Source organism: Chlorocebus sabaeus, chromosome 10, assembly GCF_047675955.1.
Source record: "Chlorocebus sabaeus isolate Y175 chromosome 10, mChlSab1.0.hap1, whole genome shotgun sequence".
Lineage (NCBI taxonomy): Eukaryota > Metazoa > Chordata > Mammalia > Primates > Cercopithecidae > Chlorocebus > Chlorocebus sabaeus.
Window position 1 is genome coordinate 118769681 of NC_132913.1, and position 27916 is coordinate 118797596.

Genomic DNA, 27916 nt, shown 5'->3' on the forward strand with positions numbered 1-27916 from the left:
TTGGAAGGCTGAAGTGGGAGGATCACTTGAGGCCAGAAGTTTGAGACCACTCTGGTCAACATGGTGAGACCTCTGTCACTAAAAATATACAATTAAAAATAAAATTAGCCAGGCATGGTGTCTCACACCTGTAATCTCAGCACTTTGGGAGGCCAAGGCGGGCAGATCATCTGAGATCAGGAGTTCAAGACCAGAGCCCTGGCCAACATGGTGAAACACCATCTCTACGAAAAATACAAAAATTTGCTAGGTGTAGTGGAGCACATCTGTAATCCCAGCTACTCAGGAGGCTGAGGCAGGAGGATCTCTTGAACCCGGCTGGCAGAGGTTGCAGTGAGCCAAGATTGCACTACAGCCTGGGCGACAGAGTGAAACTATGTCTCAAATAAATTAATTTAATTTAATTTAAAAAAAGATGGGTCAGAGGAGGAAAACTGGACTCTTTACTAACCTTTTTAATGTAAAATAACCGCGTTCTCATAGTAAAAGATTGAAACAATTCAGAGAAGCGTATAGTAAGGAACAAAAGCTCCTTCACCACAATGCTGTAGATTCATTTCCTTATTGATGTTCAAGACTGACATTGTCTTGTATATTATTTTAGAACATTTCTCTGTATATGTGTGTGTATGTGTACACACACATATACAGCATTTGTACACTTAGTTGGGATCATATGATTCATTACTCTTCTGAAACTTGCTATTTCTCTTTCGATACATCTTGGAGATCTTTCCACATGACCAGATCCACCTCATTCTTTTTAATTCTTTTATACAATTCCATTATAAGGGTGAATCATTATCAGATCTCTGGTGATGAACATTTGGATTTTTTGGTTTTTTGTTTGCTGTAACAAAAAATGTTGCAGTGGACATCCTTGTGTATACTGTACATCTTGATAAAATTTTTTTTTTTTTTGAGACGGAGTCTCACTCTGTCACCCAGTCTGGAGTGCAGTGGCACGATCTCCGCTCACTGCAAGCTCCGCCTCCTGGGTTCACGCCATTCTCCTGCCTCAGCCTCCCGAGTAGCTGGGACTACAGGCACCCGCCACCATGCCCGGCTAATTTTTTTGTATTTTTTAGTAGAGACGGGGTTTCACAGTGTTAGCCAGGATGATCTCGATCTCCTGACCTTGTGATCCACCCACCTCAGCATCTTGATAAAATTCTAAAAGTGGAATCGCTAGGGCAAAGGTATGGGCATGAGCATTTTGATAGAGGTTGTCAAATTATTTGTCCTAAAATGTCAACACACGGCAACACCAAATAGGATTAAACTTTGAAATCTTTGTCAGTTTGGTAAGTAAAACTTGGCATTCTGCATATTTTAATTTACATTTCTTTAATTATGTATGAGGCTGAGTATATTTTCATGTATCATTCTTGGCCGTATGTATATTTATTTATTTATTTTTTTGGTCAGCCATCCATCTTTCCTCATTCTTCTGTTTCAAGCAAGAAAGTGACATGAGCAGATAGGCTTGTTAGAGAAATGGTTCTGCTAGCAGTTTCAGAAGTTAAAGGAGGAAACAGTTTCAGGACTGAAGGTTTGATCCAAATTCTCAAAAGCCACAGAAAACTCCAGAAGAAGAGAACTGAAAAGTATCCAGTGTTTTTGACACTTAGAAGTTCACTGGTTGTGAGCCTTGCCACGTGAGCTTCCATGGAGGAACGCAGGTGGATAGCTGGTCACATTGTATTGAAAGGTGAAGGTGGGTTGAGACAGCAAACATAAGCAGTTCTTTCAAGGACCTTGGCTGTAAAGAGAAGCCGTTGAGAGGGTGATTGATAGATAAGGATCTAGGGTGAAGAAAGAAGAAGAAGAAGATCTAGGGTAGAAGATGAGGAAGGTATGTTTTTAATATGAAATATATGTGAACGTGTTTCTAGTTGTAGGAAAGGAATAAGTATAGAAAGAAAGGTTAAAAATACAAGATGAAAAAGGTATGTTTTTTGTTCATTTGTTTGAGATAGGGTCTCACTCTGTTGTCCAGGCTGGAGTGCAGTGGTGCAATCACAGCTCACTGCAGTCTTGAACTCCCAGGCTCAAGTCATCCTCTCACCTCAGCCTTCTGAGTAGCTGGGACTACAGGTGTATGCCACCATGCCTGGCTAATTTTTATTTTATTTTTTTAGAGGTGGTATTTCACTATGTTACCCAGGCAGGTCTCAAGCTCCTGAGCTCAAATGATCCGCCTGCCTGAGCCTCACAAAGTGCTGGAATTACAGGCATGAGCCACTACGCCAGGCCTGAAAAATGAATGTTTAAATTTTAATACTACAGAAATTTACTATAGGAATTCAGAAGGAATGGACTCAGGATAATGTAGGAGATCTAGCCTGGGATGCGGTCCCTTTTTCTCTGAGTCACTTCAAATGTAGCTGTGCAACAAGGGATGACAGACCTCTGCCGAAGGATGGACAGAGCCTTTTTTTTTTTTTCTTTTTTTTGAGACAGAGTATAGCTCTGTCGCCCAGTCTGGAGTGCAGTGGCGCGATCTCAGCTCAGTGCAAGCTCTGCCTCCCGGGTTCACGCCATTCTCCTGTCTCAGCCTCCCGAGCAACTGGGACTACAGGCACCCGCAACTGCGCCTGGCTAATTTTTTGTATTTTCAGTAGAGACGGGGTTTCACTATGGTCTCAATCTCCTGACCTCGTGATCTGCCCGTCTCGGCCTCCCAAAGTGCTGGGATTACAGGCATGAGCCACCACGCCTGGCTAGACAGAGCCTTTTATGTGGCTGAAGCAGACCAGAAGTTTCTAGCGGATAGGCAGGAGGCCCAGGAGGAGAGAAAAGGTCCCAGCCCTTTCCAGCTCCGCAGGGGTGGAGTAGCCCTGCTTCCCATGCAGGCTGGGGCCTTCATGGCCTTCCTCCCATACAAGGATATGAGCAAGGGGTGGGAAAGCAGCCGCTTCTACTGCCATGTGGAAGTTTCCCCTGGTGGAATCATGAAGATGCGGAAGAGGAGGCTCTTTTCCAATTATCATGCCTAAAAAAAAGTGTGGAAGTCGTTATCTGCAGGGATTGGTTTGTGGGGGAAGGGTGGGATTCAGGAGAGGTTGTGGTACTTGTACGTTGAAATGAGCATACATTATTTTTCTAAAAAGAAAATAGATGAAAAAAATTCCAAGGTGACCACTTTCGATGTATGTCAATCCTGAATTCTCGTAGCTGGTGAGAGAGGCACAAGAGATGCTAAAGGAGAATGCAGGATCCAGCAGCATTGATGGCAACAGCAGCTTGGCCGCGCATGGTCACGCACTGGATAGTTGATTAAAAGTGTTTCCATCACTCATTCAGCAAGCACTGACTGAGCCACCTGTCATGTGCCAGGGATATCTGTGACCTCATTTAGCTGCTCACTGCGACTGTTATAATAAAGGTGTGGAAAGCGAGAGGCAGAGCTGTTGGTCTTCTCAAGTCCAGGACTTGAGCCCTGATCTTCAGATATGAAGCTTGGCTCTCTTTCCCCCACATTATGGTTGTCCAGTGACTTTGTTATTTATTTGTAATTTACCAAAATGGTTTAGCATCTGTTTATTCTATATGACAGTGGAGATAGCTGAAGTGGAGTTAGATAATTTGCGTCTGATGTCTCATGAGCACACCTGCAGTGTGTTAGCACCTTGTTCTGTCAGAGCCAGTGCTTTCTCTCCTCCCAAGAGCTCTGATGTTAAAGCAAATGATTATTTTTCTAGCTTATATATCTCATCATCGTGCCTTACAGAAAGCTGTTGAGAGACCACTCTAATAACTGCCAGCGTGCCTCAGGTGTCCCTCGGTGAATTTCATGCCGTCACCAGATGTCTTTGTGTCCTCCTTGCAGATCACCCCCGAGTACCTCCAGAGCGTCTGTGTCCGCCTGTTCAGTAACCAGATGCGGCAGAGCCTGGCGCACAGTGTGGACTTCACGAGGCCTGGGACGGTGAGGCTCTGCGCTCAGGGCAGGGTGCCTGTGGTCTATCCCCCCCAATTTAAAAAGAATGTAACTTTAAAAATAGCATGAGAAAATAACATGCCAAAGACTGCATTTAAGCTGCCTTTGGAAGTCTAGAAACTTCTAGAAGGAAAATAAATCTGTTTTAGAAGAAGGTACAGCTGAAAGCTGGCCTCCTAGGGAGAGTGAGGAGAGAGGCATGTTCTGCTACCAGTTGCAGCTACTCAGTGGGGGCTCCCAGGGTTGGGGATCAGTAGGAATGGATGGAAGTTTTATTCTTTTTTAAAAGCACTGCCATGGTGGAAGTTGTGTGGTCTAAAGTAAGGGCACTTTTTTCCCCCTAACTTTTTACTTGGAATAATTGCAAAATTACAAAAGTAGCACAAAGGACACTGGTATACCCTTTACCCAGATTCACCAACTGTTAGCATTGGCCCCTTCCTTTGTTGTGTCTCTACACATATGTGAATATGCACACATAGGCACACAATCTGTTTTCTGAACTATTTGAAGATAAATTGTATATATTATGACTCTTTACTCCTAAATACTTCAGTGTATATTTCTTAAGGTTAGGAATATTCTCTCATATAACTATGCAGTTACCAACTTCAGTAAATTTAACATTGATACAGCCTTCTTATCTGTTGTCCATTTTCCAATTTTGGTAGTTGAATCAGCAATGTCCTTCATTGCATTTCCCGTCCTCTGGTCATCTAGGGTCAATTGTCACATTGAGTTGGCACAGCTCCTAGCCTCTTCTAATCTCGAACATTTCCTCAGCCTTTCTTTGAGTTACATGACATTAACATATTAGAAGAGTATAATTTTCCCCCTTTAAAAAAAATAGAACATTTACTGGGTGTGGTGGCTCACGCCTGTAATTCCAGCACTTTGGGAGGCCAAGGGGGTGTGGATTACTTGAGGTCAGTAGTTCAAGACCAGCCTGGCCAACATGGTGAAGCCCCATCTCTACTAAAAATACAAAAATTAGCTGAGCGTGGTGGCAGGTGCCTGTAGTCCCAGCTACTCGGGAGGCTGAGGCAGGAGAATTGCTTGAACCTGGGAGGCAGAGGTTGCAGTGAGCCGAGATTGTGCCATTGCACTCTAGCATGGGGGACAAGAATGAGGCTTCATCTCAAAAGAAAAAAAAAAAAAATAGAACATTTTTCCTTTTGTGTCTGATGTTTCCTTGTAATTAGAGTCAGGTTCCCTGAATCACCTAGGCCAAATGTGACCTCAGTGATCGTGTGTCCTCCTTAGGCTAGCACACCTGGAGGCCCATGGTTTTGAGGCAGGCGTTCTTAACCAGGGGAGACACCAGTGTCTCTCGAACTCTTCAAAGTACAGGAACCCACGGGCCAGGAGCTCACACCCACCTGCTGCCGCATTCGCAGTCTGGGTGAGTGAAGCCCTATGAAGTCAGCTGTATAGATTTTTTTTTTTTTTTTTTTCTTTTGAGACGGAGTCTGGCTGTATAGATTTGGAATGAGGCTCCTGTGTGATCCTGAGGCACGCCTGTGGGTCAGAGCCACAGCTTTTAAATAAGGGTTTGCACGTTAATATAATACTAGAGTCTTAATAAACAGAAGCCTTTTTTTTAGTATTTTAAAGAAAATTTATACCCTACCTAATTCTCAAGTAGATTTGAAGAAGTTTATTATAATATGAGAAAACATAAATATGAGAAACGAGAAGGTAGAAAATAAAAATAAGTAAAGAAATTGTGGTTAAGGGAAAATAAGGGTGGGAAAAATGAAAGTAAGCAAGGGCTAAGACTGGTACAAAAAATGCGTGCTGCAGCTTGTTCCTCGGAAAGGTGGGCTGCAGATTAGGCTCTGAGCTTTCTAGCAGTCTGTGCAAAGAGGGAAACATGAGCAGTTATATGATTCCCCATGCTTATAAAGCAGGAGAGGGCAGTTACATAACTTTTATTATGTAACATTTCCTGTATCCAAAACAACATATGTGCTGCATATGCAGGCTAGGAACCATGACAATAAAACAAACACTCACAAGTCCGCCACATGTGGCCCGAAATAGACCATTTCAGTGCTGCTAAAGTTTTCTACCCTTCAGACTTCTTCCAAGTAGGTGTATTACTTATATTATTTAAAAACAAGTTTAAATGCTTTTTTTTTTTTTTTAAACTGGATGATCAGACAACTGCTTCACACAGTTATTCCTGGTGCTAAGACCCGGGGATAGTCTCTTGAGTTAGCAGTTTCTATGGATCTTCATAGAAAGCACATAGTCATGTGCTGAAGAGCAGGCGGCCTTGACCACTTCCTCTCAGCCTAACAGAAATATCTCAGAATGGCTGGCTCTGTCAGCTGTTCCACACACGTGGACAGACAGATGGTAGAAGCGGAGTCTTTGGGACGTGGCCGCAGTGATTTTAGCATGCCGAAATCTTAGAGAATCAGCCATTTTTAAAAGGTCAGTAAAGTCACCATTGGATATGCAAGTCTTAGAAAAGTAACTTCCTCATGAGCCCTCCAGAAGAAGGACTTTAAGCCACATCCCCGAGAATATGGCTGACCCTCTGTCCACTGTCCAGTTAACATTCGGACAGTTAGGACACAGAGTGTGCTCACCGAAAATTGTGGCTTTCTCATAGCAATTAGCACGGCAGGATCTGTGTCTACTAGGAGCACTCCTTTCTTCCTCCTTCCCATTTATGTGTTAATTCATCAAAGATTTAGTGTTTTCTAGGTTCAGTTTATAAAATCCGATTATATCTTTTTTTTTTTTGAGACGGAGTCTCGCAAGCTCCACCTCCCGGGTTTACGCCCTTCTCCTGCCTCAGCCTCCCTAGTAGCTGGGACTATAGGCGCCCGCCACTGCACCCGGCTAATTTTTTGTATTTTTAGTAGAGACAGCGTTTCACCGTGGTCTCCATCTTCTGACCTTGTGATCCACCCACCTTGGCCTCCCAAAGTGCTGGGATTACAGGCGTGAGCCACCACGCCCGGCTTTTTTTTTTTTTTGAGACGGAGTCTCGCAATGTTGCCCAGGCTGGAGTACAGTGGCACGATCTCAGCTCACTGCAAATTCCGCCTTCCAGGTTCACACCATTCTTCTGTCTCAACCTCCCAAGTAGCTGGGACTACAGGTGTCCGCCACCACGCCCAGCTAATTTTTTTGTATTTTTAGTAGAGACGGGGTTTCACGGGATGGTCTTGATCTCCTGACCTCGCGGTCTGCCCATCTCAGCCTCCCAAAGCGCTGGGATTACAGGCATGAGCCACCACGCCCAGCCATTGTATCTTACATATACAAGCCATCCTTATATTCCCATCTTCTATGGAAGGAGTGACATATCCAGTTTATTTAAAACTGATGTTGGTAGGACACCTGTAATCCCAACACTGGGAGTCCAAGGCGGGCAGATTGCTTGAGCCTAGGAGTTCGAGGCCAGTCTGGGCAACATGGTGAAAACCCATCTCTACAAAGAATACAAAAATTAGACTAGACGTAGTGGCTCATGCCTATGATCCCAGCACTTTGGGAAGCTGAGGCAGGCGGATCACAAGGTCAGGAGATTGAGACCATCCTGGCTAACACAGTGAAACCCTGTCTCTACTAAAAATACAAAAAAATTAGCCAGGCGTAGTGGCGGGTGCCTGTAGTCCCAGTTACTTGGGAGGCTGAGGCAGGAGAATGGTGTGAACCTGGGAGGCAGAGCTTACAGTGAGCTGAGATCGTTCCACTGCACTCCAGCCTGGGTGACAGAGCAAGACTCCATCTCAAAAAAAGAAAAAAATGAGCTGGGCTTGGTGGTGTACGGCTGTAACCCCAGCTACTCAGGAGGCTGAGATGGGAGGATCACTTGAGCCCAGGAGTGGAGGCTGCAGCAAGAGGAGATCGCACCACTGCACTCCAGCCTGGGTGACAGAGTGAGAACCTGTCTTAAAAGAAAGAAAAAACTGATGACATGTTATTAAGCACGGTTTAAAAGGGAGCAGGGGTACGACATAACTGGTTATCCCACAAGAAGTTATCAATGCCATCTGTCAGGAGACAGTCCCACCACCCCTGACTGTTACATGAGCAGCAAAATACAGACTCTGCGTAACCACTGGAAACCAGGGGAGGGAGGATGAGTTATGTTTAGCTTAGTGATACCATTCTACTTCTACTGAATCATTGACTTAGGAACACACAATAAAAGCTGCAAAAATTCTAGCCGATTTCTCTAACAAAATGATAAAAAGCGAATGGGGGGGTCATTGTCAAAATATAAAAGAATATTGTTGTTGACTCTGCATGCATATATAAAGTTGATTTATGATATCTGTCTCGAGTTCAGATTTACAATGTGTGAAGAAGGAAATTAAGAAACAGTTTAGATGCAACGTCCAGTGACTGGACTGATAGGATTTAGTATTTGGAAGGAGAAGATTGCTTGCTTTTTAAATAATTTTTTAAGGGGATAAATTCTACTCTAGGACCCAACAGAAGACCATCAATTTCAAGATAAATACGTGGCACGGATCAGCCTCCTTCACGGAGCAGTCTCGGGTCAGCTGGCTGTCAGGTGCTCTCTTGAGCTTGAGTGTTACTGCTAATTACATACTGTAAAGGAGCTTGGCTGGGCCCTGCCACAAAGCCGTTGGTGTCTATAAAGTTTGGTACACTTGATACTGGCTTTTATATCTGGCAGTTAACAAGAATCTGGGCTTCTACCAACTTACTCACTGTTCAACATTTAAAAGGGCCCTTAAATAGAGCCCCTCTTTCCCCCTGAGTTCTGAACTGATTGAAATATAGGACAAAAGAGGAAAGGAAAATGGAGCTGAAAATATCACTGTTGGTGCTGACAAAGCTTGTATTGGAGAATGTGGATCTTTTTTTTTTTTGAGACAGGGTCTCGCTCTGTTACCCAGGCTAGAGTGCATTGGCACGATCAGGGGTCACTGCTGCCTTGACCTCCTGGGCTCAAGTGATCCTCCCACCTCAGCTTCCTGAGTAGCTGGGACTATAGGCCTGCACCATCATGTCCAGCTAATTTTTATTTTTTATTTTTGTAGAGATGAGATCTCACTATGTTGCCCAGGCTGGTCTCAAACTCCTGGGCTCAAGCAGTCCTCCTACTTTGACCTCCCAAAATGATGGGATGGGATCACACCCAAAATGATGGGTGTGAGCCACCACACTTGGCTGAGAATGTGGATTTTGTTTGTAGGCAGGTGGGGTCCTACTCTTGTGCCTGGGAATTACAGAAGCGTTCTTGCACAGTCCTGGACAGCTCTGGCCAAGCCTAGCCCGCTGCCATTGCTGTGGCTGCCATGAGGGTGGCACAGAGGAGCGGAGTTGACACGTCTTCTCTGGTGGGCTCTGCCCGGAGCAGAAGAGGACAGGCAGGGCAGTGATGCCAGCTCTGCCCCTGCCTCACAAGTCCTGGTAGTCACCCCTCTCTGGAGAGGAAGGCTCCCACCGACAGAGCACCTCACAGTAGAAACACCACAAGAGGAAAGAAGTGTGGTTCTGCCCTCACCTAGTTCACACCCAGGTAGCTGTGTTCAGAAAGCTGCCCATGTTATCGAAGCTGGCATAGGTATCTAGGCACTCCCAGAGGGTTTATACTGACGGGATTCATTTCTTTGAGGCAAGAGCTGTCCCAGGTGGCCTTTTTAGTTTGACTCTATGTATTGCTGTTCCAACCCATTTGTCTTACTGTAGTCCTTACCTTATCAGAGCCTGTGGCTTGCTGGGATAGGAGAGAAATCAGATTTTATATTATCATCAACTTAGTGATAAGAAGGAAGGAAGAAACTTATCCCTCAGGGCACAAGAGGCTGAGTTTCTTGTTTTCTAAGATTACGCAAGTCTCGCAGGTGTGTTTGTTTGCAGGAAACGCAGTGCTAGGCTGTTCCTGGATGACATTCTGCTGTCGGGGTTTCTGTCGTGGTTTTGCCCGTGGCAGAGCAGCTCCCTGGCTGTGATGTATTGAAAGTCAGCCCTGGGCATAAGGGGTTAGCGTTAAGGTTAGGGCTAGCGTTACACAAATGTGTTAGCTAGAAAGTGTACCATTTTATCTGTAAATGGAGCAAAACCCATCTCCTCCCTTCCCTCAGCGCATCCTGCCCTCCTGTGGGAACCTGTTGCCTGTGTTTCGTATGCATCCTTCTAGAGCCTTTAAGTATATATCATTAATTTTTACTTATGTGTATATTTTCTTTATCTTTTAGAATTCTAATTTGAGAACAGCATTCCTCCATCAGACATTTAGGTGGCTTTTCTGTTTTCTGCTGTTTCTAGTGGTGTAGTACACATTTTTCCTGCCAGGAGCAGTTGAAAGTGCCTTGGTTGGTCTTTCTCTTCTTCACCCCCTCTTCCCGCTGGGCAAACGTGAATGCAGAGACGCTGGAGAAAAGGTGTGCCACGAAGGGGGGCCGTTCCACCCCGCACCAAGCCTCTGCCCTAAGGGCAGGGCAGGAGTGGGTAGAAGGGAGGCTGACCAGAAGCCAGAGTCTGGTGCCAACTCTTAAGGTAGAAATTTGAGCTTCTGCCCCCTGGGTGAGTCCCACATCCCACCTAGTGGCACCTCTGGGTTTGTGGATTCCTTGGATGGGGAGGTTTCCATTTAAATGCATCCTTATTTAGAAAGATGGCCCATTTGAGAATTAATGCTCTTTTTCTTCAGTGACTCCAGATAAGGCCCCATTGGAAATAAAAATTAAAACACTTTATTTATTTGGCTTTTATATTAGGCTCAGCAGGTACATGTGCAGGTTTGTGCATGAGCAAATTACATGAGCAAATTACATGTCGCTGGGATTTGGGGTACAGATGATCTCATCACCCAGGTAGTGAGCATAATCCTGAGAGTTTTCAAACCTTGCCCCTCCCACCCTCCCCCTGCCAATAGTTCCCAGTTATCTGTTATTCTGATCTTTGTGTCCTTGAGTGCTCAGTGTTTAGCTTCCACTTAGAAGTGACAGCTGTGGTATTTGGTTTTCTTTTCCCGTGTTAATTCGCTTAGGACGATGGCCTCCAGCTACATCCCGCCCAGGCGGGAGTGCAGTGGCCAGATCTCAGCTCACTGCAAGCTCCGCCTCCTGGATTTACGCCATTCTCCTGCCTCAGCCTCCGGAGTAGCTGGGACTACAGGCGCCCGCCACCTCGCCCGGCTAGTTTTTTGTATTTTTTAGTAGAGACGGGGTTTCACTGTGTTAGCCAGGATGGTCTCGATCTCCTGACCTCGTGATCCACCCGTCTCGGCCTCCCAAAGTGCTGGGATTACAGGCTTGAGCCACCGCGCCCGGCCGCTTTTGTTCTTTTTTATGGTTTCATAGTATTCCATTGTATATATGTACCACATTGTCCTTATCCAGTTCATGCTGATGGGCACCTGGGTTGATTCCATGGCTTTGCTATTGTGAATAGTGCTGCCACGAACATATGAGTACATATGTCTTTTTCGTAGAACGATTTATTTTCCTTTGGGTATAGAATTGCTGGGTCAAATGGTAGTTCTGTTTGAAGTTCTGGAGAAACCTCCAAACTGCTTTTCACAGGGGCTAAACTAATTTACATTCCCACCAACACATACAAGGTTTTTTTTGTTTTTGAGACAAGGTCTTGCTTTGTCGCCCAGGCTCACTGCAGCTTCGACCTCCTGGGCTCAGGTGCTTCTCCTGCCTTAAGTCTCCCAAGCAGCTGGGACTACAGACACACGCCACCACACTCAGCTAATGTAAAAAATTTTTTTTGTAGAGACAGGGTCTCACTTTGTTGCCCAGGTTGGTCTTGAACTACTGGCCTCAAACAATCCTCCCACCTCGGCCTCCCAAGGTGCTGGAATTATAAGCGTGAGCCAACATGCCTAGCCTTGTGATTTTAATTTGCATTAAAATGGTTTTGATTTTGTGATAGATGCTATAGCATTAAATGTAAAAAGGCCCAGGACATGTGGCTCTTATAAGGCACCTGCTTCCACCTCAGCCATCTTTGTCAGCAGCTTCCTGTTATGTTGCTTGCGGCTCTGGCCTGAAGCTCAGCATCTTCAGCCCTGGCCTTATCCCCAGTGTGATTTTCTTACATCTTGGCAAATGCCTATGCTTTCCCCACATTGCCGCCATGTGTCCAGGCCATCTTCCTTGGTGTGACGCCCTGTGTATTGAAGAGTCTCCCAACCAGCACCCCTGACCCTGCTATACCTTGTATACCAATGCCTGTCACATACCCAGACCAACCTGGTGATGAGAGGGTTTAACAACTTTGTAGGTTGGGTGCGGTGGCTCACACCTGTAATCCCAACACTTTGGGAGGCCAAGGCAGGCAGATTACTTGAGGTCAGGCATTTGAGACCAGCCTGGCCAGCATGATGAAACCCCATCTCTACTGAAAATACAAAAATTAGCCGAGCGTGGTGGCACATACCTGTAATCCCAGCTACTTGGGAGGCTGAGGCACGAGAATCACTTGAACTTGGGAGACAGAGGTTGCAGTGAGCTGAGATCGCGCCACTGCACTCCAGCCTGGGCAACAGAGCAAGGCTCTGTCTCAAAAAAGAAAACACCTTTGTATTAAAAACTCAACCAGTGGGTAGAACTGTGACCGGCCATCAGCTGAGACCTTTCCGGAGCTCCAAACCCAGACTTCCTGGCCTCCCCATGAATGACAGGTTCACCAGATTTATGTCCAAATCAGGCTCAGCTTTTCCTCCACACAGGTGGTCTCCCCTCCTGAATTTCCTATCTCAGTGAAAGACACTCCAGGGAACACCTGGGAAGCCTCTGAGGTTTTTCTATGTCCTTTGCCTGGTTATGGGATTGGAAAGAGCTTCCTCCCTTCCTGCCCACGTTGCTGTTGTTTTTGTGTTTGTTCAGGCTCTCCATATTTCTCTCCTGGCTTAATGTCACATTTCCTAATTGGTCTTAAAGCCCTTACCTTGCTGGTCATTTGTCACATGGGACCTGAAGTGGCCTTTCTGGTTGTGTCTTGTTTATTTGTACCCTTCATGTTCCAGGAAGGACTCAGGTGTCTTACAGGCATCCGATCATATTACCCTCTTGCTCAACACCATCATCTCTTTAGGGTGAAGTAGTTTTCATCTCGTGCAAGCGTCCCTTGTTAAAAAGCTGGCAAGGCCAGATGCAGTGGCTCACGCCTGTAATCCAAGCACTTTGGGAGGCTGAGGCGGGCGGATCACAAGGTCAGGAGTTCGAGACCAGCCTGACCAATATGGTGAAACCCCGTCTCTACTAAAAATACAAAAATTAGCCAGGCATGGTGGCGTGCACCTGTAATCCTGGCTACTCAGGAGGCTGAGGCAGAAGAAGCACTTGAACCTGGTAGGCAGAGGTTGCGGTGAGCTGAGATCATGCCACTGCACTCCAGCCTGGGCAACAGAATGAGACTCCATCTCAAAAAAAAAAAAAAAAAAAAAAAAAAAAGAGTGGGCCATAACAGCCTCTTCCACATCTGATGGGGATGTGCCTCTGGCTTGGGCCTCCATCACCTCTGCAGTCCCCTGACTGACGTATTGCCTCAAGGGTTCCATTGTGGGCATTTGAACCTCTGTTGAGGTCAAGGGACCCTACCTTCCTTACCCACATGACCCTGCACAGCCCGCCCAGCCACAGTGCTCTGTGTTAGTCCATGTGAGTAGGGAGAGAAGAAGGGGTTGGCAGAAATGGCCTCATCTTCGGGGCTCACTGGTAGCCTCTGCTGGGGTCTAGCCCTGACACTTACTTTCTGCCCCTCAATGGCCCAAACACCCCTGCCCCATCCTGCTGCTGTCTCTACTTAGCGCAGCATTTTCCAAAGCCTGTGCCCACAAATGCCCATCCCGCAGGATTTCCCTGCCCCACAGCCAGACAGCCTGGGAGTTAATAAGCTTGTGAACTGCCGTACAGTGAGATTCCCAGCACAGCAGCACAACATGAGACTCCCGAGAAGTCCCACGGGAGAACTGTTACCCTTGCTGAACCCAGTCAGTCTCCAGTTAGGTTGGACCCAGGAACACTTTCCTTACCTGACACCTCCTGCTGGTTTCTCTTAGAAAGTGCCCATCCTGCTAGTCACCAAGAGCTGTCCCAGGTTTGGTGCAGCCCCACTGCCCACCTTCCCACATCATGACACCAGCCAGGGGGAGCAGCTGCTCTGGGAGGCAGGCCCCAGGTCCTCCTGTGGCTGAGAGGGGATGGATGGAGGCAGAAATGCAGCTGTTTCACCTTGGCTTAGGTAGACGTTTATCCATCCTACCCAAAGATTCCAGAGAACCTAGAAGGGAGCCTGGCACAACGCAAGTGCTCAGTGAATAATTGATAGGTTGCTACATTAGTTGTTCCACTATTCTTCACCAGCACTGTAAAAAGCGTTGCCCCTGCATTTGACCCAGCCTTCTTCAGATGGGAGAACACCACCCACCCATGCACACCTCCACGGGAGGGAGACCACCGCCCACCCGTGCGCACCTCCACGGGAGGGAGACCACCGCCCACCCGTGCGCACCTCCACGGGAGGGAGACCACCGCCCACCCGTGCGCACCTCCACGGGAGGGAGACCACCGCCCACCCGTGCGCACCTCCACGGGAGGGAGACCACCGCCCACCCGTGCGCACCTCCACGGGAGGGAGATCACCGCCCACCCGTGCGCACCTCCACGGGCGGGAGACCACCATGTGCATTCGCAGGTCCATTGTGATTGGGAGCACACTCCTTTTTCTGATGCCTCAGGCCTGTTGGCCTTTCCCTGGGCTCTCAGCCTGAAATCCTAGAAATCAGACAGCACTCACTTGGGCTGGAGTGGGCTGGAGTCAGAGCCTCCGTAGCAGGGGGAGTCCACTCTGTGTTCAGAACCCATTGTTAGCTCAGTGAGGGAAATTTTTCTGTGATTGGTGATCCTGACTGCGATGGGTGGTTTTGGGGCTTGTGATTGTTGATGTCTTTGTTGTAGGGCTGTCTGTTGCACTGTAGGTTGGTTAGCAGCATTCTTGGCCATCCTCCATTAGATGCCAGTAGCGCTACTCCCACTTTTAACAACCCAAAATGTCTCCAAACATTGTCAGATATCCCCTGTGGGCAAAATCACTCGCAGCTGAGAAGCGCTAGAGGGAAAGGAAACATGGCTAGTGCACAGTGTGGAAAATGCTGCCGCACACGCTGCAGAGAACTCGGGATGCCGAGGAAAATCAGTGCCAGCCCATGCTCCCAGAGGGGAGGGTAGACGGTGAGGCTGGAAATGGTCCCTGAGAACATGGAAGGCCAGGGAAGATCGGAGGATGGGGAGTGAAGGAGGCTGAAGGGAGCGAGGGGCCACCAGGTTGAGGAACTGGTGACTGGAGCCTTGAGGGGGCCTGAGATGAGACTGAGCAGATGCGATTTTTACAAAGACCCCTGTGCTGAGTGTGGAAGGAGGGCTGGAGGAGAGACCTGACGCAGGGCAAATGTGGGCTTTGGGACCCGACTGCCTGATTAGATTCTTGTTCTAGGGGAAGTTGCTCAGTCCCTGTGTTTGTGCATCTGAAAGTGGAAATGACAGTGCATGAAATGAGTTAATATGTGTAAAGTCCCTACAATGGTGTGCCTGGTGACTAGTGAGCCCTCCATAAATATCAGTGAGTACATCCTTATTAAGCTAACGTGGTAGTTCAAAGGAGAGAAGAAGTCCTGAATGAAGCCTCTGGCACAGGGATTAGAGAGAAGGTAGCAGCTGTAGGATGGAATCAGTAGGACTTGATACTTTGGGGGATGTAGAGAGTGAGGAGGCCACTCCTTTTCTTTTCTTTTCTCTTTTCTTTTCTTTTCTTTTCTTTTTCTTCTCTTCTCTTCTCTTCTCTTTTCTCTTTTCTCTTTTCTCTTTTCTCTTTTCTCTTCTCTCTCTTCTCTCTTCTCTTCTCTTCTTTTCTTTTCGAGATGGAGTCTGGCTGTGTCGCCCAGGCTGGAGTGCAGCAGTGTGATCTCTGCTCACTGTAACCTCCACCTCCCAGATTCAAGTGATTCTCCTGCCTCAGTCTCCCAAGTAGCTGGGATTATAGGCATGAGCCACTGCTCCCAGCCATGCTAATATTTTAGTATGGCTGTGTCCTTACTTGACCCATCTGACTTATTATCTTAGCTTCTTGGTCTCTGTAATGTGTTAAATGAATAATTTTTTTCTTTTTTGATACAGGGTCTCACTCTGTTGCCCAGGCTGGAGTGCAATGGTGTGATCTTGGCTCACTACAGCCTCAACCTCCTAGGCTCAAACAATCCTCTCACCTCAGCCTCCCTAGTAACTGGGACCACAGGCACACGCCGTCACGCCCCACTAATTTTTTTTTTTTTTTTTTTTAGAGATAGGGTTTTATCATGTTGCTCTGGCTGGTCTCAGACTCCTGGGCTCAAGTGATCCTCCTGCCTCAGCCTCCCAAAATGTTGGGAGTACAGGCGTGAACCTCTGTGCCCAGCTAGGTGAATAATTTAGATGACATTTCAAACTTATTTCTAAACTCACTATTTAAGCCAACAACAGGAATAGGTAATTTCTTTATTAAAGCAATCAAGGGTTAAAAGTATAAAAACATACATGCATGATCTGAGCCATTTTTTAAATTTAAATTTAAATTTTGTTTGTTTGTTTGTTTGTTTGAGATGGAATCTTGCTCTGTCACCCAGGCTGGAGTACAGTGATGTGATCACAGCTCACTGCAAGCGCCGCCTCCTGGGTTCAGGCGATTCTCCTGCCTCAGCCTCCCGAGTAGCTGTGACTACAGGTGTGCGCCACCGTGCCCAGCTAATTTTTTGTATTTTTAATAGAGACGGAGTGTCACCATGTTGGCCAGGCTGGTCTGGAACTCCTGACCTCAAGTGATTTGCCCGCCTTGGCCTCCCAAAGTGCTGGGATTTACAGGCCAGGGCCACTATGCCTGGCTGATCTGAGCCATTTAAAAGTGGTGCTTGGCTAGGCACGGTTTGGCTGGGTTGAACCCGGTAGGCAGAGGTTGCAGTGAGCTGAGATTGTGCCACTGTGCTCCAGACTGGGCAACAGAGCGAGACTGTGTCTCAAAAAAAAAAAAATTTATGGACCAGAGTTGGGTTTCTCCAAGTTTATTGTGCAGACATATCCGCTGGGGACCTGGCTGAAGTGCAGGTTCTGGTTCAGGAGGTCTGGGATGGTACCCAAAATTATGCATTTTCAATGAGATTTGGATGATGCTGCTTGTCTGAGGAGCACACTTTGAGTACCAGGGGGCTACAGAGTCCAGAAATAAAACTAAGAAAAGTTGTATACCTAGCAGACAATGGAGGTGGAAAGGGGTGGTTTATTTCATGGGTCATGGAGTCAGATGCTGTCAGGGCTAGGAAGTGTGTGAAGCAGCTGGTGTCAGGCTATAGGGAGCTCTGGGGCCTGAATATGACGTTCCTTCCACCTTAGTGTTCACATTCAAATTTAAAAAGGAAGAACAAAAAGGAGGTGAAGAAAAAGAGAGGGAGGAAGCAAGACGTACTGATGGAAGCATTTTGAGGTGATACTGGATGGCCTGGGTGGGACTTACATGGTGCAGCATAACTGGCTCTCAGGGAACAAGAAAACAAAGTTGCATGCGTCACTCACACCACAGAGGAAAACACAGTAGCATGAACCCCGGAAGGATGAAATCTCTAAATGTAAAAAATAAAGCTATGAAAATGTTAGAAGAACTGAGAGAATGTGTATATCACCTTGAGGTAGGTAGACCTTCTGAAGCAGGACTGAAATCCATGAAAACAATCTGGTATCACATAAGGCATGAAGGCAAAGTCAAAAAGCAGGTCATGTCTATGAAAAATAATGGGCAATATCACTAAAATTTAAGAAAGTAAACTGTTTTCTACATATCGAATTGATGGAAGTTTTAGAATGATGGGATCCCATACTGATAATGAAAAAGGAAAGCTCTCCTTCAGTGCGGGGCGTCTGGCAATGTTTATCAGAATTAAAACTCACATACCCTTTGATCTAGACTTTGGAAGTCTAGCTTAGCTCACAAAACAAAATATCAGTAAGTACAAGCATGGTGGCAGACGCCCATAATCCCAGCTACTCTGGAGGCTGAGGCGGGAGGATTGCTTGAGCCCAGGAGTTCAAGACCAGTCTGGGCAATATAGTGAGACCCTGTCTGTAAAAAAAAAAAAAAAAATTAAGTATCATTAAATGACAATAAATAACATTTTTAACAAGGCTTTTGTAATTTCATGCATGTAAAGAGGGGAGAATAATAAAATGGGTCTCCAAGTGACCATCACCCAGCTTGATCAATAAATGGCATTTCACTAATCTTGCTTTCTTTCTTCTCCTCTACTTATTCCCTGCCCCCACCCTGGAGTTCTTTAAAATCCAATTCCAAACATGTCATGTCACCTGTAAATAATTCAATATACATCTCTAACTGATCAGAGACTTTAATATACAAACACATAGCCACAACACCAAATACAGTTAACACTTAATTCCTTGGTATCTAATACCAGTTCACTCCATATTCAGATTTCCCTTGTTTTCTCAAAATATCTTTTTACAATTGGTTTATTTGAGTCAATTCAAACAAGCACCACACACTGTATCTGTTTATATGTTTCTCAAATGTATTTTAGTACATACATAATACAGCACTGCCTAAAGTGGCAAAAAGACACACACACACACAATAAATGGGACAAGAATCTCCGTAAAGTAGGCAATGATTTTGCCTATAGACAGGATCAGAATTAGAGTGGGGTGGAAGAGGAGTTGTTAATGTTTTTTAAACACCTCTAGAATGTTTGACTTGGTACAAAGTGCACATTTTTATACTTGAAGAGAATCTTTTTTTTTTTTTTTGAGACGGAGTCTCGCTCTGTCGCCCAGGCTGGAGTGCGGTGGCCAGATCTTGGCTCACTGCAAGCTTCGCCTCCCGGGTTTACACCATTCTCCTGCCTCAGCCTCCCGAGTAGCTGGGACTACAGACGCCTGCCACCTCGCCCGGCTAGTTTTTTTTGTATTTTTTAGTAGAGACAGGGTTTCACCGCGTTAGCCAGGATGGTCTCAATCTCCTGACCTCGTGATCCGCCTCCCAAAGTGCTGGGATTACAGGCTTCAGCCACCGCGTCCGGCTGAGAAAATCTTAATAAAGAAAAAAGCCAGAATAATATAACGATTCATATTGCTTTTGTTCTTCATAATGTATTTGACTAGGCAGCTTGAAATGCCCGTGGGAGTTTGGTGAGGGAGAACCCATCGTTTTCTTTTCTTTTCTTTTTTGTTTTTTTGAGACAGAGTTTCGCTCTTGTTGACCAGGCTGGAGTGCAATGGTGTGATCTCGGCTCACCGCAACCTCCACCTCGTGGGTTCAAGCGGTTCTCCTACCTCAGCCTCCTGAGTAGCTGGGATTACAGACATGCACCACCACACTCGGCTAATTTTGTATTTTTAGTAGAGACAGGAACCCATCGTTTTCTATAGAGGGTTTTTTTTGTTTGTTTGTTTGTTTGTTTGTTTTTTTGGTGGTTTGCTTTTGTTTTTTTCTAAAGAAAATAAAAGAATCAAAGAATGGTTACTCCATAGGCAGAGCAGCCTCTACAGAGCTTTGCTTGGAGTGATGTAACATCACACCAGGGCTGGGTAGGCTGTGAGCTGCATCAGTGGTGTGTAACTTTAGTTTGGGTTGATTTTTACATCATGTGTGACTTTGGTTGGTGAATCCTGGTGGATTAAAACTTCGCACATCTGGGCCGGCTACAGTGGCTCACGCCTGTAATCCCAGCACTTTGGGAGGCCGAGGCGGGCGGATCACGAGGTCGGGAGATCATCCTGGCTAACACAGTGAAACCCCGTCTCTACTAAAAATACCAAACAAAATTAGCCGGGTGTGGTGGCGGGTGCCTATAATCCCAGCTACTCGGGAGGCGGAGCTTGCAGTGAGCCGAGATTGGGCCACTGCACTCTAGCCTGGGCAGCAGAGCAAGACTCCGTCTCAAAAAAAAAAAAAAAAAAAAAACCCAAACAAAAACAACCTAACTTGCACATCTGTTGATTACATGCTATTAGGGTGATTTGGGATCTGTGCATTGCTATCAGTGTTTAACAGCATCTGTTTTCTTCTGTCCTCTTCCCCCCAGGCATCTACCATGTTACGAGCTTCCTTGGCACCCGTGTAAGTAACTACTCTTAGGAATTTTTATTAAGGAGAACAGCAATGTGTAAAACGGGAATTCAAAGTGTCTTTAATAAACACTCAGCAGCCTAGCTTAGGGGAATGCCTTTGAGCTAGAGCTACATGTGAATATTAAAGGAAATACGAGTACTTATAAGTAATGTTGTTAAACTAGAATTATCTTTTATTGCATGTGTGTGTTTTGTTTTGTTTTTTTGAGATGGAGTTTCGTTCTTGTTGCCCAGGCTGGAGTGCAGTGGCGCAATCTCAGCTCACTGCAACCTCCGCCTCCTGGGTTCCAGTGATTGTCCTGCCTCAGCCTCCCAATTACACGCATATGCCATCACGCCCTGCTAATTTTGTATTTTTAATAGAGACAGGATTTCTCCATATTGGTCAGGCTGATCTCGAACACCCAACCACAAGTGATCCACCCTCTTTGACCTCCCAAAGTGCTGGGATTATAGGTGTGAGCCACCGTGCCCGGCCATCTTATATTGTTAATTCTATTCTTTTGGTAAGGAAGCCTCAAACGAAAAAAGCTGTAGAATTGTTCATATGGTATTGTATAGAAATAAATATAATCTACTATCATAGTGCAATCCACAGAGTGTTGCACTGTCTGAATTTGTGTTGTCTGCTGGTTCACACTGTGATCAGGGCCATGGGCAGCCCTGTGTATGCCTGAGCACTCGTGTCCTGATGAGTTGGGCTGTCCCCCTTGGGAGTGTCTGATGCTGTGGTGGCAAGGGAGTTGAGAACCTTTGACTTGGACATGAGGACCAGGGTGGCTTCTGGGACCCTCTGAGCCAGCTTTGCCGGGGAGGAGGGGAAGATAGGGGTGAGATGCCCACAGCATTCCTCCTCCCTCAGCCGTGCCTGAGTCTGACCTTGACCCCACACTTTATTCTCTCCTACCACTTTGGCAGCAGTATCACTGCACAGACTGCTAGGGTTAAAAGCCCACTCCTGCTACCCTCCCTGGGACCGGGGATTACTTATTTAATTTCTTTGTGCCTCAGTTCTTCACTTATAAAATGAGGAGAATCATAGTAATTCTATTTTAGGATTGTTGTGAGGATCAAAATTAATACATATACAACACTTAGCATTTGGCGTAATACTGTAGTATTACACCAAAATGAGGAAACTATCATTGATAAACTAGACTGCAAAGCTCATTTAGTTTCACCAGTTTTTCCATGCCTTCTAATCTCCTTTTCTACAATAAAACAACAAAAAACAAAGCGTGAAGATACTTGTTTTAGCAACAAGGAGGCTGAGGTGATTCCTTTGGTTTCTGGCTGACTGAAGGTGAGTGGCGGGGCAGTCTGAGCTGTGTGGATCTCAAATCTGAGGTCTTTCCTCACTGAAACCTGGCTCCCCAGAGGTCTTTGCAGTCTCCCTGAGGAGGGTCTGCAAATTGTCCTACAACCCATCTCCTGCCTATGTTCCCATGCTGCTTGCTGACCACGCATTCTACCTCCTCGGAGGGCTGAGCCACCCGCCTAATGACTCTTTTTTTCTTTTTTTTCTTTTTCTTTGAGACAGAGTCTTGCTGTGTCTTGCCTAGGCTGGAGTGCAGTGGTGCAATCTCGGCTCACTGCAGCCTCCACCTCCTGGGTTCAAGTGATTCTTCTGTCTCAGCCTCCCGAGTAGCTGGGACTACAGGCATATGTCACTATGCCTGGCTAATTTTGTGTTTTTAGTAGAGATGGGGTTTTACCATGTTGGCCAGGCTGGTCTCGAACTCCTGACCTTAGGTGATCCACCTGCCTAGGCCTCCCAAAGTGCTGGGATTACAGGCGTGAGCCAACATGCCCGGCCTCTGCCTACTTACTCTTCACACTTGTTTTCTGACTGTCGTTCATACTCCCCCAGTCCGGTCGCTCAGGCTTGAGAGGAACACTGGCTTCAGGTGTTTAGGTAGAACTCTTGGGGCCTGGTGATGCTAATTGTCTTTGAACTATGTCTGGAATTCTAAACAGAACTTTGGTGGAAAGTCAAGATGCCCCCAAGGGATTTCTTCCCCGTCCTAGGGAGGTCTGGCTGAAGGTGAATGTAGGGGTTTCTAAATCTGTTCAGACAAAGACTCCTTGTTTTAGGAAAAATGTTAAACAGAACCTAAGTCCATCCAACAGAACAGGCAGAGCTGAGCTGGTTGAAGCTGAGGTAGGAGCCTAGAACCCAGCACGCCCTCCAGGTGGAAGCCGGGAGGTCATGCCGGGAGCCCAGGGGAACAGCAGGCTCTAGCTCGGGTGTCATGATGCTCAGGAGGTGTAACGAACATGCCTTTTTGCCCTTTTCTTTCTCTTTGAACTTGTGTTGCTGAGTAGGAAATTGAAGGATGTCCCATTACTGCCGTCCTTGGATTATGAGAAACTGAAGAAGGATTTGATTTTGGGGAGTGACCGCTTGAAAGCCTTCTTGTTGCAGGCTCTACGCTGGGTAGGTGCCTTTGTCTTAAAATTAGAAAACAAAACCAAACCAGTGCTGGTTTCTTGGCTGGCTACCTTGTTTGTATCTTTTAACCCATCTTCCAGAAATCATTCTTCCCCGCTGTCTGCTGACACCAAGAATGGAAGTCGAAGCCACTTCTGATGAAAGCCTGGGCCTCCTTTGAGAAACTCCTATATTATGGCAATTGTGATGTAATGAGTTAGGTAAATGAATTTCAAGGCCCGAGAGACTGCACCTGTGTGTAGCCCTTTCCTGGCCGTGAGCCCCACTCTACTTGTGGGGGCCGCGTGTGAGCGCATGGAGTCGGGGTTGACCACAGTCCCACAGAGGTTCTGTATTCAGGCACTGCCGTGTGGGCACCCTGGAGAGGCGCCAAGGAAAGACCTCCTGTTCACAAGGCCTAAAGGAAGTGGCCTGGTCCCCATCTTTACTCTTCTCCCTAGTGTTCAGATTGAGTGCAGTTGAAGTCAGCAATTGGTTCTCAAGCTTTTTAGCGTCAGACCCCTTTCCACTCTCAAAAATTACTGAGGACCTCAGAGAGCTTTCATTTATGTGAATTTTGTCTACCAATATTTGCAGCATTTGAAATTAAAACTGAAAGGATTTACCTGGGCATGGTGGCTCAAGCTGTAATCCCAGCGTACTGGGAGGCCAAGGCAGGTGGATCACCTGAGGTCAGGAGTTCAAGACCATCCTGGCCAACATGGCAAAACCCCATCTCTACTAAAAATACAAAAAATTAGCCAGGCATGGTGGCAGGTGCCTGTAGTCCCAGCTACTCAGGAGACTGAGGCAGGAGAATTGCTTGAACCCGGAAGGCAGAGGTTCCAGTGAGCCAAGATCACACCACTTCACTCCAGCCTGGGCGATAGAGTGAGACCCCATCTCAAAAAAAACCAAAAAACAAAAAAACGCTGAAGATTTGAAGTATGTGGTTATTAATTCATTTAAAATGAGTGATAATGAATGACATGTTAACATAAATAACATTTTTTGTGATGAATCCTACTTTCCAAACAACAACAGAATTGTGAGAAAAGCAGCATTGTTCTGCAGTTGTCTTTAATGTCTGGCTTGATGGAAGACAGGTGGATTCTTATATCTGCTTTGTGTTTGATTGTCAGTGTCACCCTTCATATAGCCTCCCAGAGACTGATCATAAAACAGGCATTGTCATATCTTAGTATTATGAAAATTGTGACCTTGCAGACCCCCTAACGGGCTTGGGGGACCTCTCAGGGTTCTCTGGACCACACTGTGAGAACTGCTGACTCAAGCCAACACTGATTGAGCCAGCAGTTCTTTAACTGAACAGTCCATTCTAATTCATTAGCATCAGACACCTTCATGGACCCCCGAATTTCAAGGTATCTTCATAAGGATCCTTAGCAATTTCCCATCTGTGGATAGAAACAGTTCTCACTTGCATGCTTCTATGATAGTGCTTCCTGAGGTACGTCTTGAGGACTCGGACGACGTATCCAGGATCCACAGGAAGAGTCCTATGGATAAACAGTGATGTCTACTCTGGTTTTATTTGGGTCAGGACTAGAGTGGGTGGGTCAGCATGAGTCATCCACAGTGGCCATCTCCTCCTTGGCCATTTGCCTCTCTCTGCTCAAGCTCTCAAACTCATCTTTTATGCGGCTCTTGGTTTACTGACACTGCACTTCCTCTCAGTCCGTGCTACTCCTGAGCCTCTTGCTGAGACAGGGTATTCCTTTGCTGAGAGAGTGACATCCTCACAGAACAACCAGGAAAGGTGAACAGGTTTCTAATGTTTTTGTCTGTGTCCCTCTCCAGTGCTACCACCCAGCTTCTTGCCCCTGCTTCAACCTCAGTGAACTCAACAGAAGGGTAGCAGCACCCCAGTGTGACATTCCAGGCACACCCTGGCCATGATGGTTACGTCTGTTGGCAGTGCCTGCTCTGGAGGCCTTCCCGCCTCTCCTTCCAGCCCAGGGCGTCTGATGCTCTGGCCTGCGCTCTTGCCCATGCTAAGAACTAGCATATTCCTTGCACATCCAGCTTCTCTTTGGCTAGAAGCAGGGCTTACAGCCTCAGGATTTTTATCTAGTAGGATTTTCCTGAAAGAGCAAGGATATTTGCTCACTCTGTTACATGCTTTTTCATATCCCACCTCACACCTGTACACACCCATGTGCACACATACACACAGCCATTATACTAGCTCTGTAGACATTGTGTAAATTTTTACTTGTAGCAACATGACAGACATATGGCTTTCTAAATCTACAAAATTCTAGCCAGCTACCTTTACACTCATGCATGCACGTACGCACACATGCACACACACGCATAGGCACATGCACTGTGTCACTCTGTCATTCCCTACAGGATAGGATAGAGTGAGTTTGTTGGCAGAGCATGTATTCAGAGTGCTCTACAGTCAGCCCTGGACCCTTCCCACTGAGCCCACGCCACTGTGCCCTGTATTGTACTTCCCTGAGCTAGACCTCACTTCCCTATCCCCCACCATACTCATGCTCCCCTGTGCCGGTTAATAGGCAGCCTTTCCTGCAGGGGCCAGTTTCTGAGCCCCTTTATACAAGAAATGCTTCTCTGGGCATGGATGAGCTCTTCCCTATCTGCACACTTGCAGTCTGAGCATTTTGCTGCCTTCTCTAAAGAGTTCGCAGGTATAAATTGGCTCCCTGTGTCACCCATTAGGAAGGACATGATAGGTTCTTTTTTTTTTTTTTTTTTTTGAGACAGAGTCTCGCTCTGTCAAACAGGCGGGAGTGCAGTGGTGTGATCTTGGCTCACTGCAAGCTCCGCCTTCTGGGTTCACATCATTCTCCTGCCACAGCCTCCCAAGTAGCTGGGATTACAGGCACCTGCCACCACACCCAGCTAATTTTTTTGTATTTTTTGTAGAGACGGGGTTTCCTCATGTTAGCCAGGACGGTCTTGATCTCCTGACCTTTTGATCCGCCTGCCTTGGCCTCCCAAAGTGCTGGGATTACTGGTGTGAGCCACCATGCCCAGCCCACATCAAAGTTTCTTGTTTTGGTTGGCCAGTTAACTTGCCACCACCTCCCCAGCTGAATATTACTTATTTTGTTTGCTTAAATGTGTAGTTACTGATACTGCCATTTGAAACTACTACTATGTGAACCTTTTCTCCATGGTAAGACTTAGGTCTCGCTGCTTTTGTTTCTCCTTGCTCCAGCGCTTGACCACATCCCATCCCGGAGAGCAGAGGGAGACCGTTCTGCAGGCCTACATCAGCAACGACCTCTTGGACTGTCATAGCCACAACCAGGTCGGTAAGAGGTGGGCCAGATCCCGGCCACGGCCTTCAATTCTAGGGAATGTTCTCAGTAGATGAGAGAAGCTTTCATTTCTATACACATTTTCAGCATCATAACTTTATGTCAGCCTTGAGCTCATGAGGTCTTTTGCCCACCCTAGGCATTGGCCTACTTTTTGCTTCTAGTGAAGAGTTCTAGACAAGTTAGAACTGCTGGATTCATCATCTCTGGAGCTCTTTTCTGCCGTTTTTCCTTTTCTCAAATTCCCAACTCTTTACCTCACCTCGCTGCTTGCCATGAGTCCTGAAAACTGAATATGACTTTGGAGGGACAAGGTAGATAAGCAAGTTCAGGTTGTTTACATCTGGGCCTGACGAAAAATGTCTTGAACACAGTACTTACGTACAGTTTTGGACCAGATAGGTCTACTGATCCTGTGGGAAAAGTATGAGATCTGGGGTAAAATAAACTGGCTTTCAAACCTCTGCTCTACCACTCATTAGCCAGGTCACCATAAGCAAGTTACTCAGGCTCAGGCACCTCCTCACCTGGGCAAGGAGTCACGCCTGCCTCGGGAGGTTGTTGGGATGATTACATACAGTCTTGTGTGGGAAGTCCTTAGCCCCACGCCCCCCCCATGTAGTAGTCACTACATGGTCTTTCTCTTCTGTCTTTGCCCCTCCTGTCTGTATCTGCACCAATCTTCACTGGACAGGAGGAGGATCAGGATTTTGAATTTGGAACATGTTAACAGGGTACTACATTTTGTTATTTGGTTGAATTTTTATCCAGAGTGCTATAAAAATGTAAAGCTGTGGTTAAACTTCACAATGTGTGCACTGAGTGGAGTACCAAATGCTGAACGCTCACTGATTAAACAGCTGTTGTAGCCATTTCCTGCTGCTATAACAGAATACCACAGATAGGGTAATTTATAAACAATCCAAGTGTATTGTGCTCACCATTCTCGAGTCTAGGAAGTCCAAGAGCATGGTGCCAGCATCTGGCAAGGGTTATCCCAAAGCAAAAGGCAGAAGGCAGAAGTGAGCATGCGAGACAGAGAATGGGGATTGAAGCTGTCTTTTTATCAGGAGCCTACTCACACAATAACTAACCCACTCCAGCAATAATGGCATTAATCCATTAATGCCTAATATCCTCTTAAAGTTCCCACCTCCCTGTACTACTACATTGGCAATTAAATGTCGATATGAGTTTTGGTGGGGACATTTAAACCATAGCAGCAGACCCTGGGAAAGCGATTTGTACATTCATCTGTTGTACATACAGGCAATACAATTTGAGTTTTGAGTTGCCAGTTTACTCTGTGAATGTAGTCTTAATGCTCTCATGAAAGAGTTGTGTTAAGTTTAAAAATACTCTCTCATATTCTTGACTTATTTTCTTGCTTTTTTTTTTCTGTTTGGATTTATAATGGCATTGAATCCAGCCTACAAGGCATGAAGCACCTAAATAATATATTGTTATAACTTCCAAACTCAAATTCAAAGAGTAAAGTCAATACTGATTATTTCTAACATTATTTCATTGAGTCGAAGATACACTTTTCCCCCCCATTTTAACATCTTTGCTATTAGGGTGTATCTGACAGTTAGTGGCATATTATAGTTTAATTGGCAGTGTTTTTTTCCTTTCTTGATTATGTATAAAATGAGAATGTGTCCTCTGATGAAAGATGTGTTGGGTTTTGTCATCTACGGTTTTTGTCAAAAATGCAATGAACTCTGTAGCCATTGAAGAGAGTAATTTCTTCCTCAAGTCACTATATGTAATTACTGTGGTTTACTTATATATATATTTTGAGATGGAGTCTCACTCTTGTCACCCAGGCTGGAGTGCAGTGGCGCAATCTCAGCTCACTGCAACCTCCACCTCCTGGGTTCAAGCAATTCTCCTGCCTCAGCCTCCTGAGTAGCTGGGATTACAGGCGCCCGCCACCACACACAGCTAATTTTTGTATTTTTAGTAGAAATGGGGTTTCACCATGTTGGCCAGGCTAGTCTCGAACTCCTGACCTCAGGTGATCCACCCACCTCAGCCTCCCAAAGTGCTGGGATTACAAGCGTGAGCCACTGCGCCCAGCTATGGTTTATTTATTTATTTTGAGATG

At 46.2% G+C, this 27916-nt stretch overlaps 1 protein-coding gene across 9 annotated transcripts in view; it reads left to right on the plus strand.

Annotated features, from left to right (window-relative positions):
- ARMC9 (armadillo repeat containing 9) overlaps positions 1–27916 on the plus strand; it is a 177307-nt gene that overhangs the window by 37133 nt on the left and 112258 nt on the right. For all 9 annotated transcript variants that reach the window (XM_038001389.2, XM_038001390.2, XM_038001392.2 and 6 more), the window contains 4 exons: positions 3833–3931; positions 20016–20050; positions 22387–22498; positions 25704–25796. In XM_038001389.2, coding sequence (XP_037857317.2) covers positions 3833–3931; positions 20016–20050; positions 22387–22498; positions 25704–25796 — 339 coding nt within the window. The remainder of the gene's footprint in view (positions 1–3832; positions 3932–20015; positions 20051–22386; positions 22499–25703; positions 25797–27916) is intronic.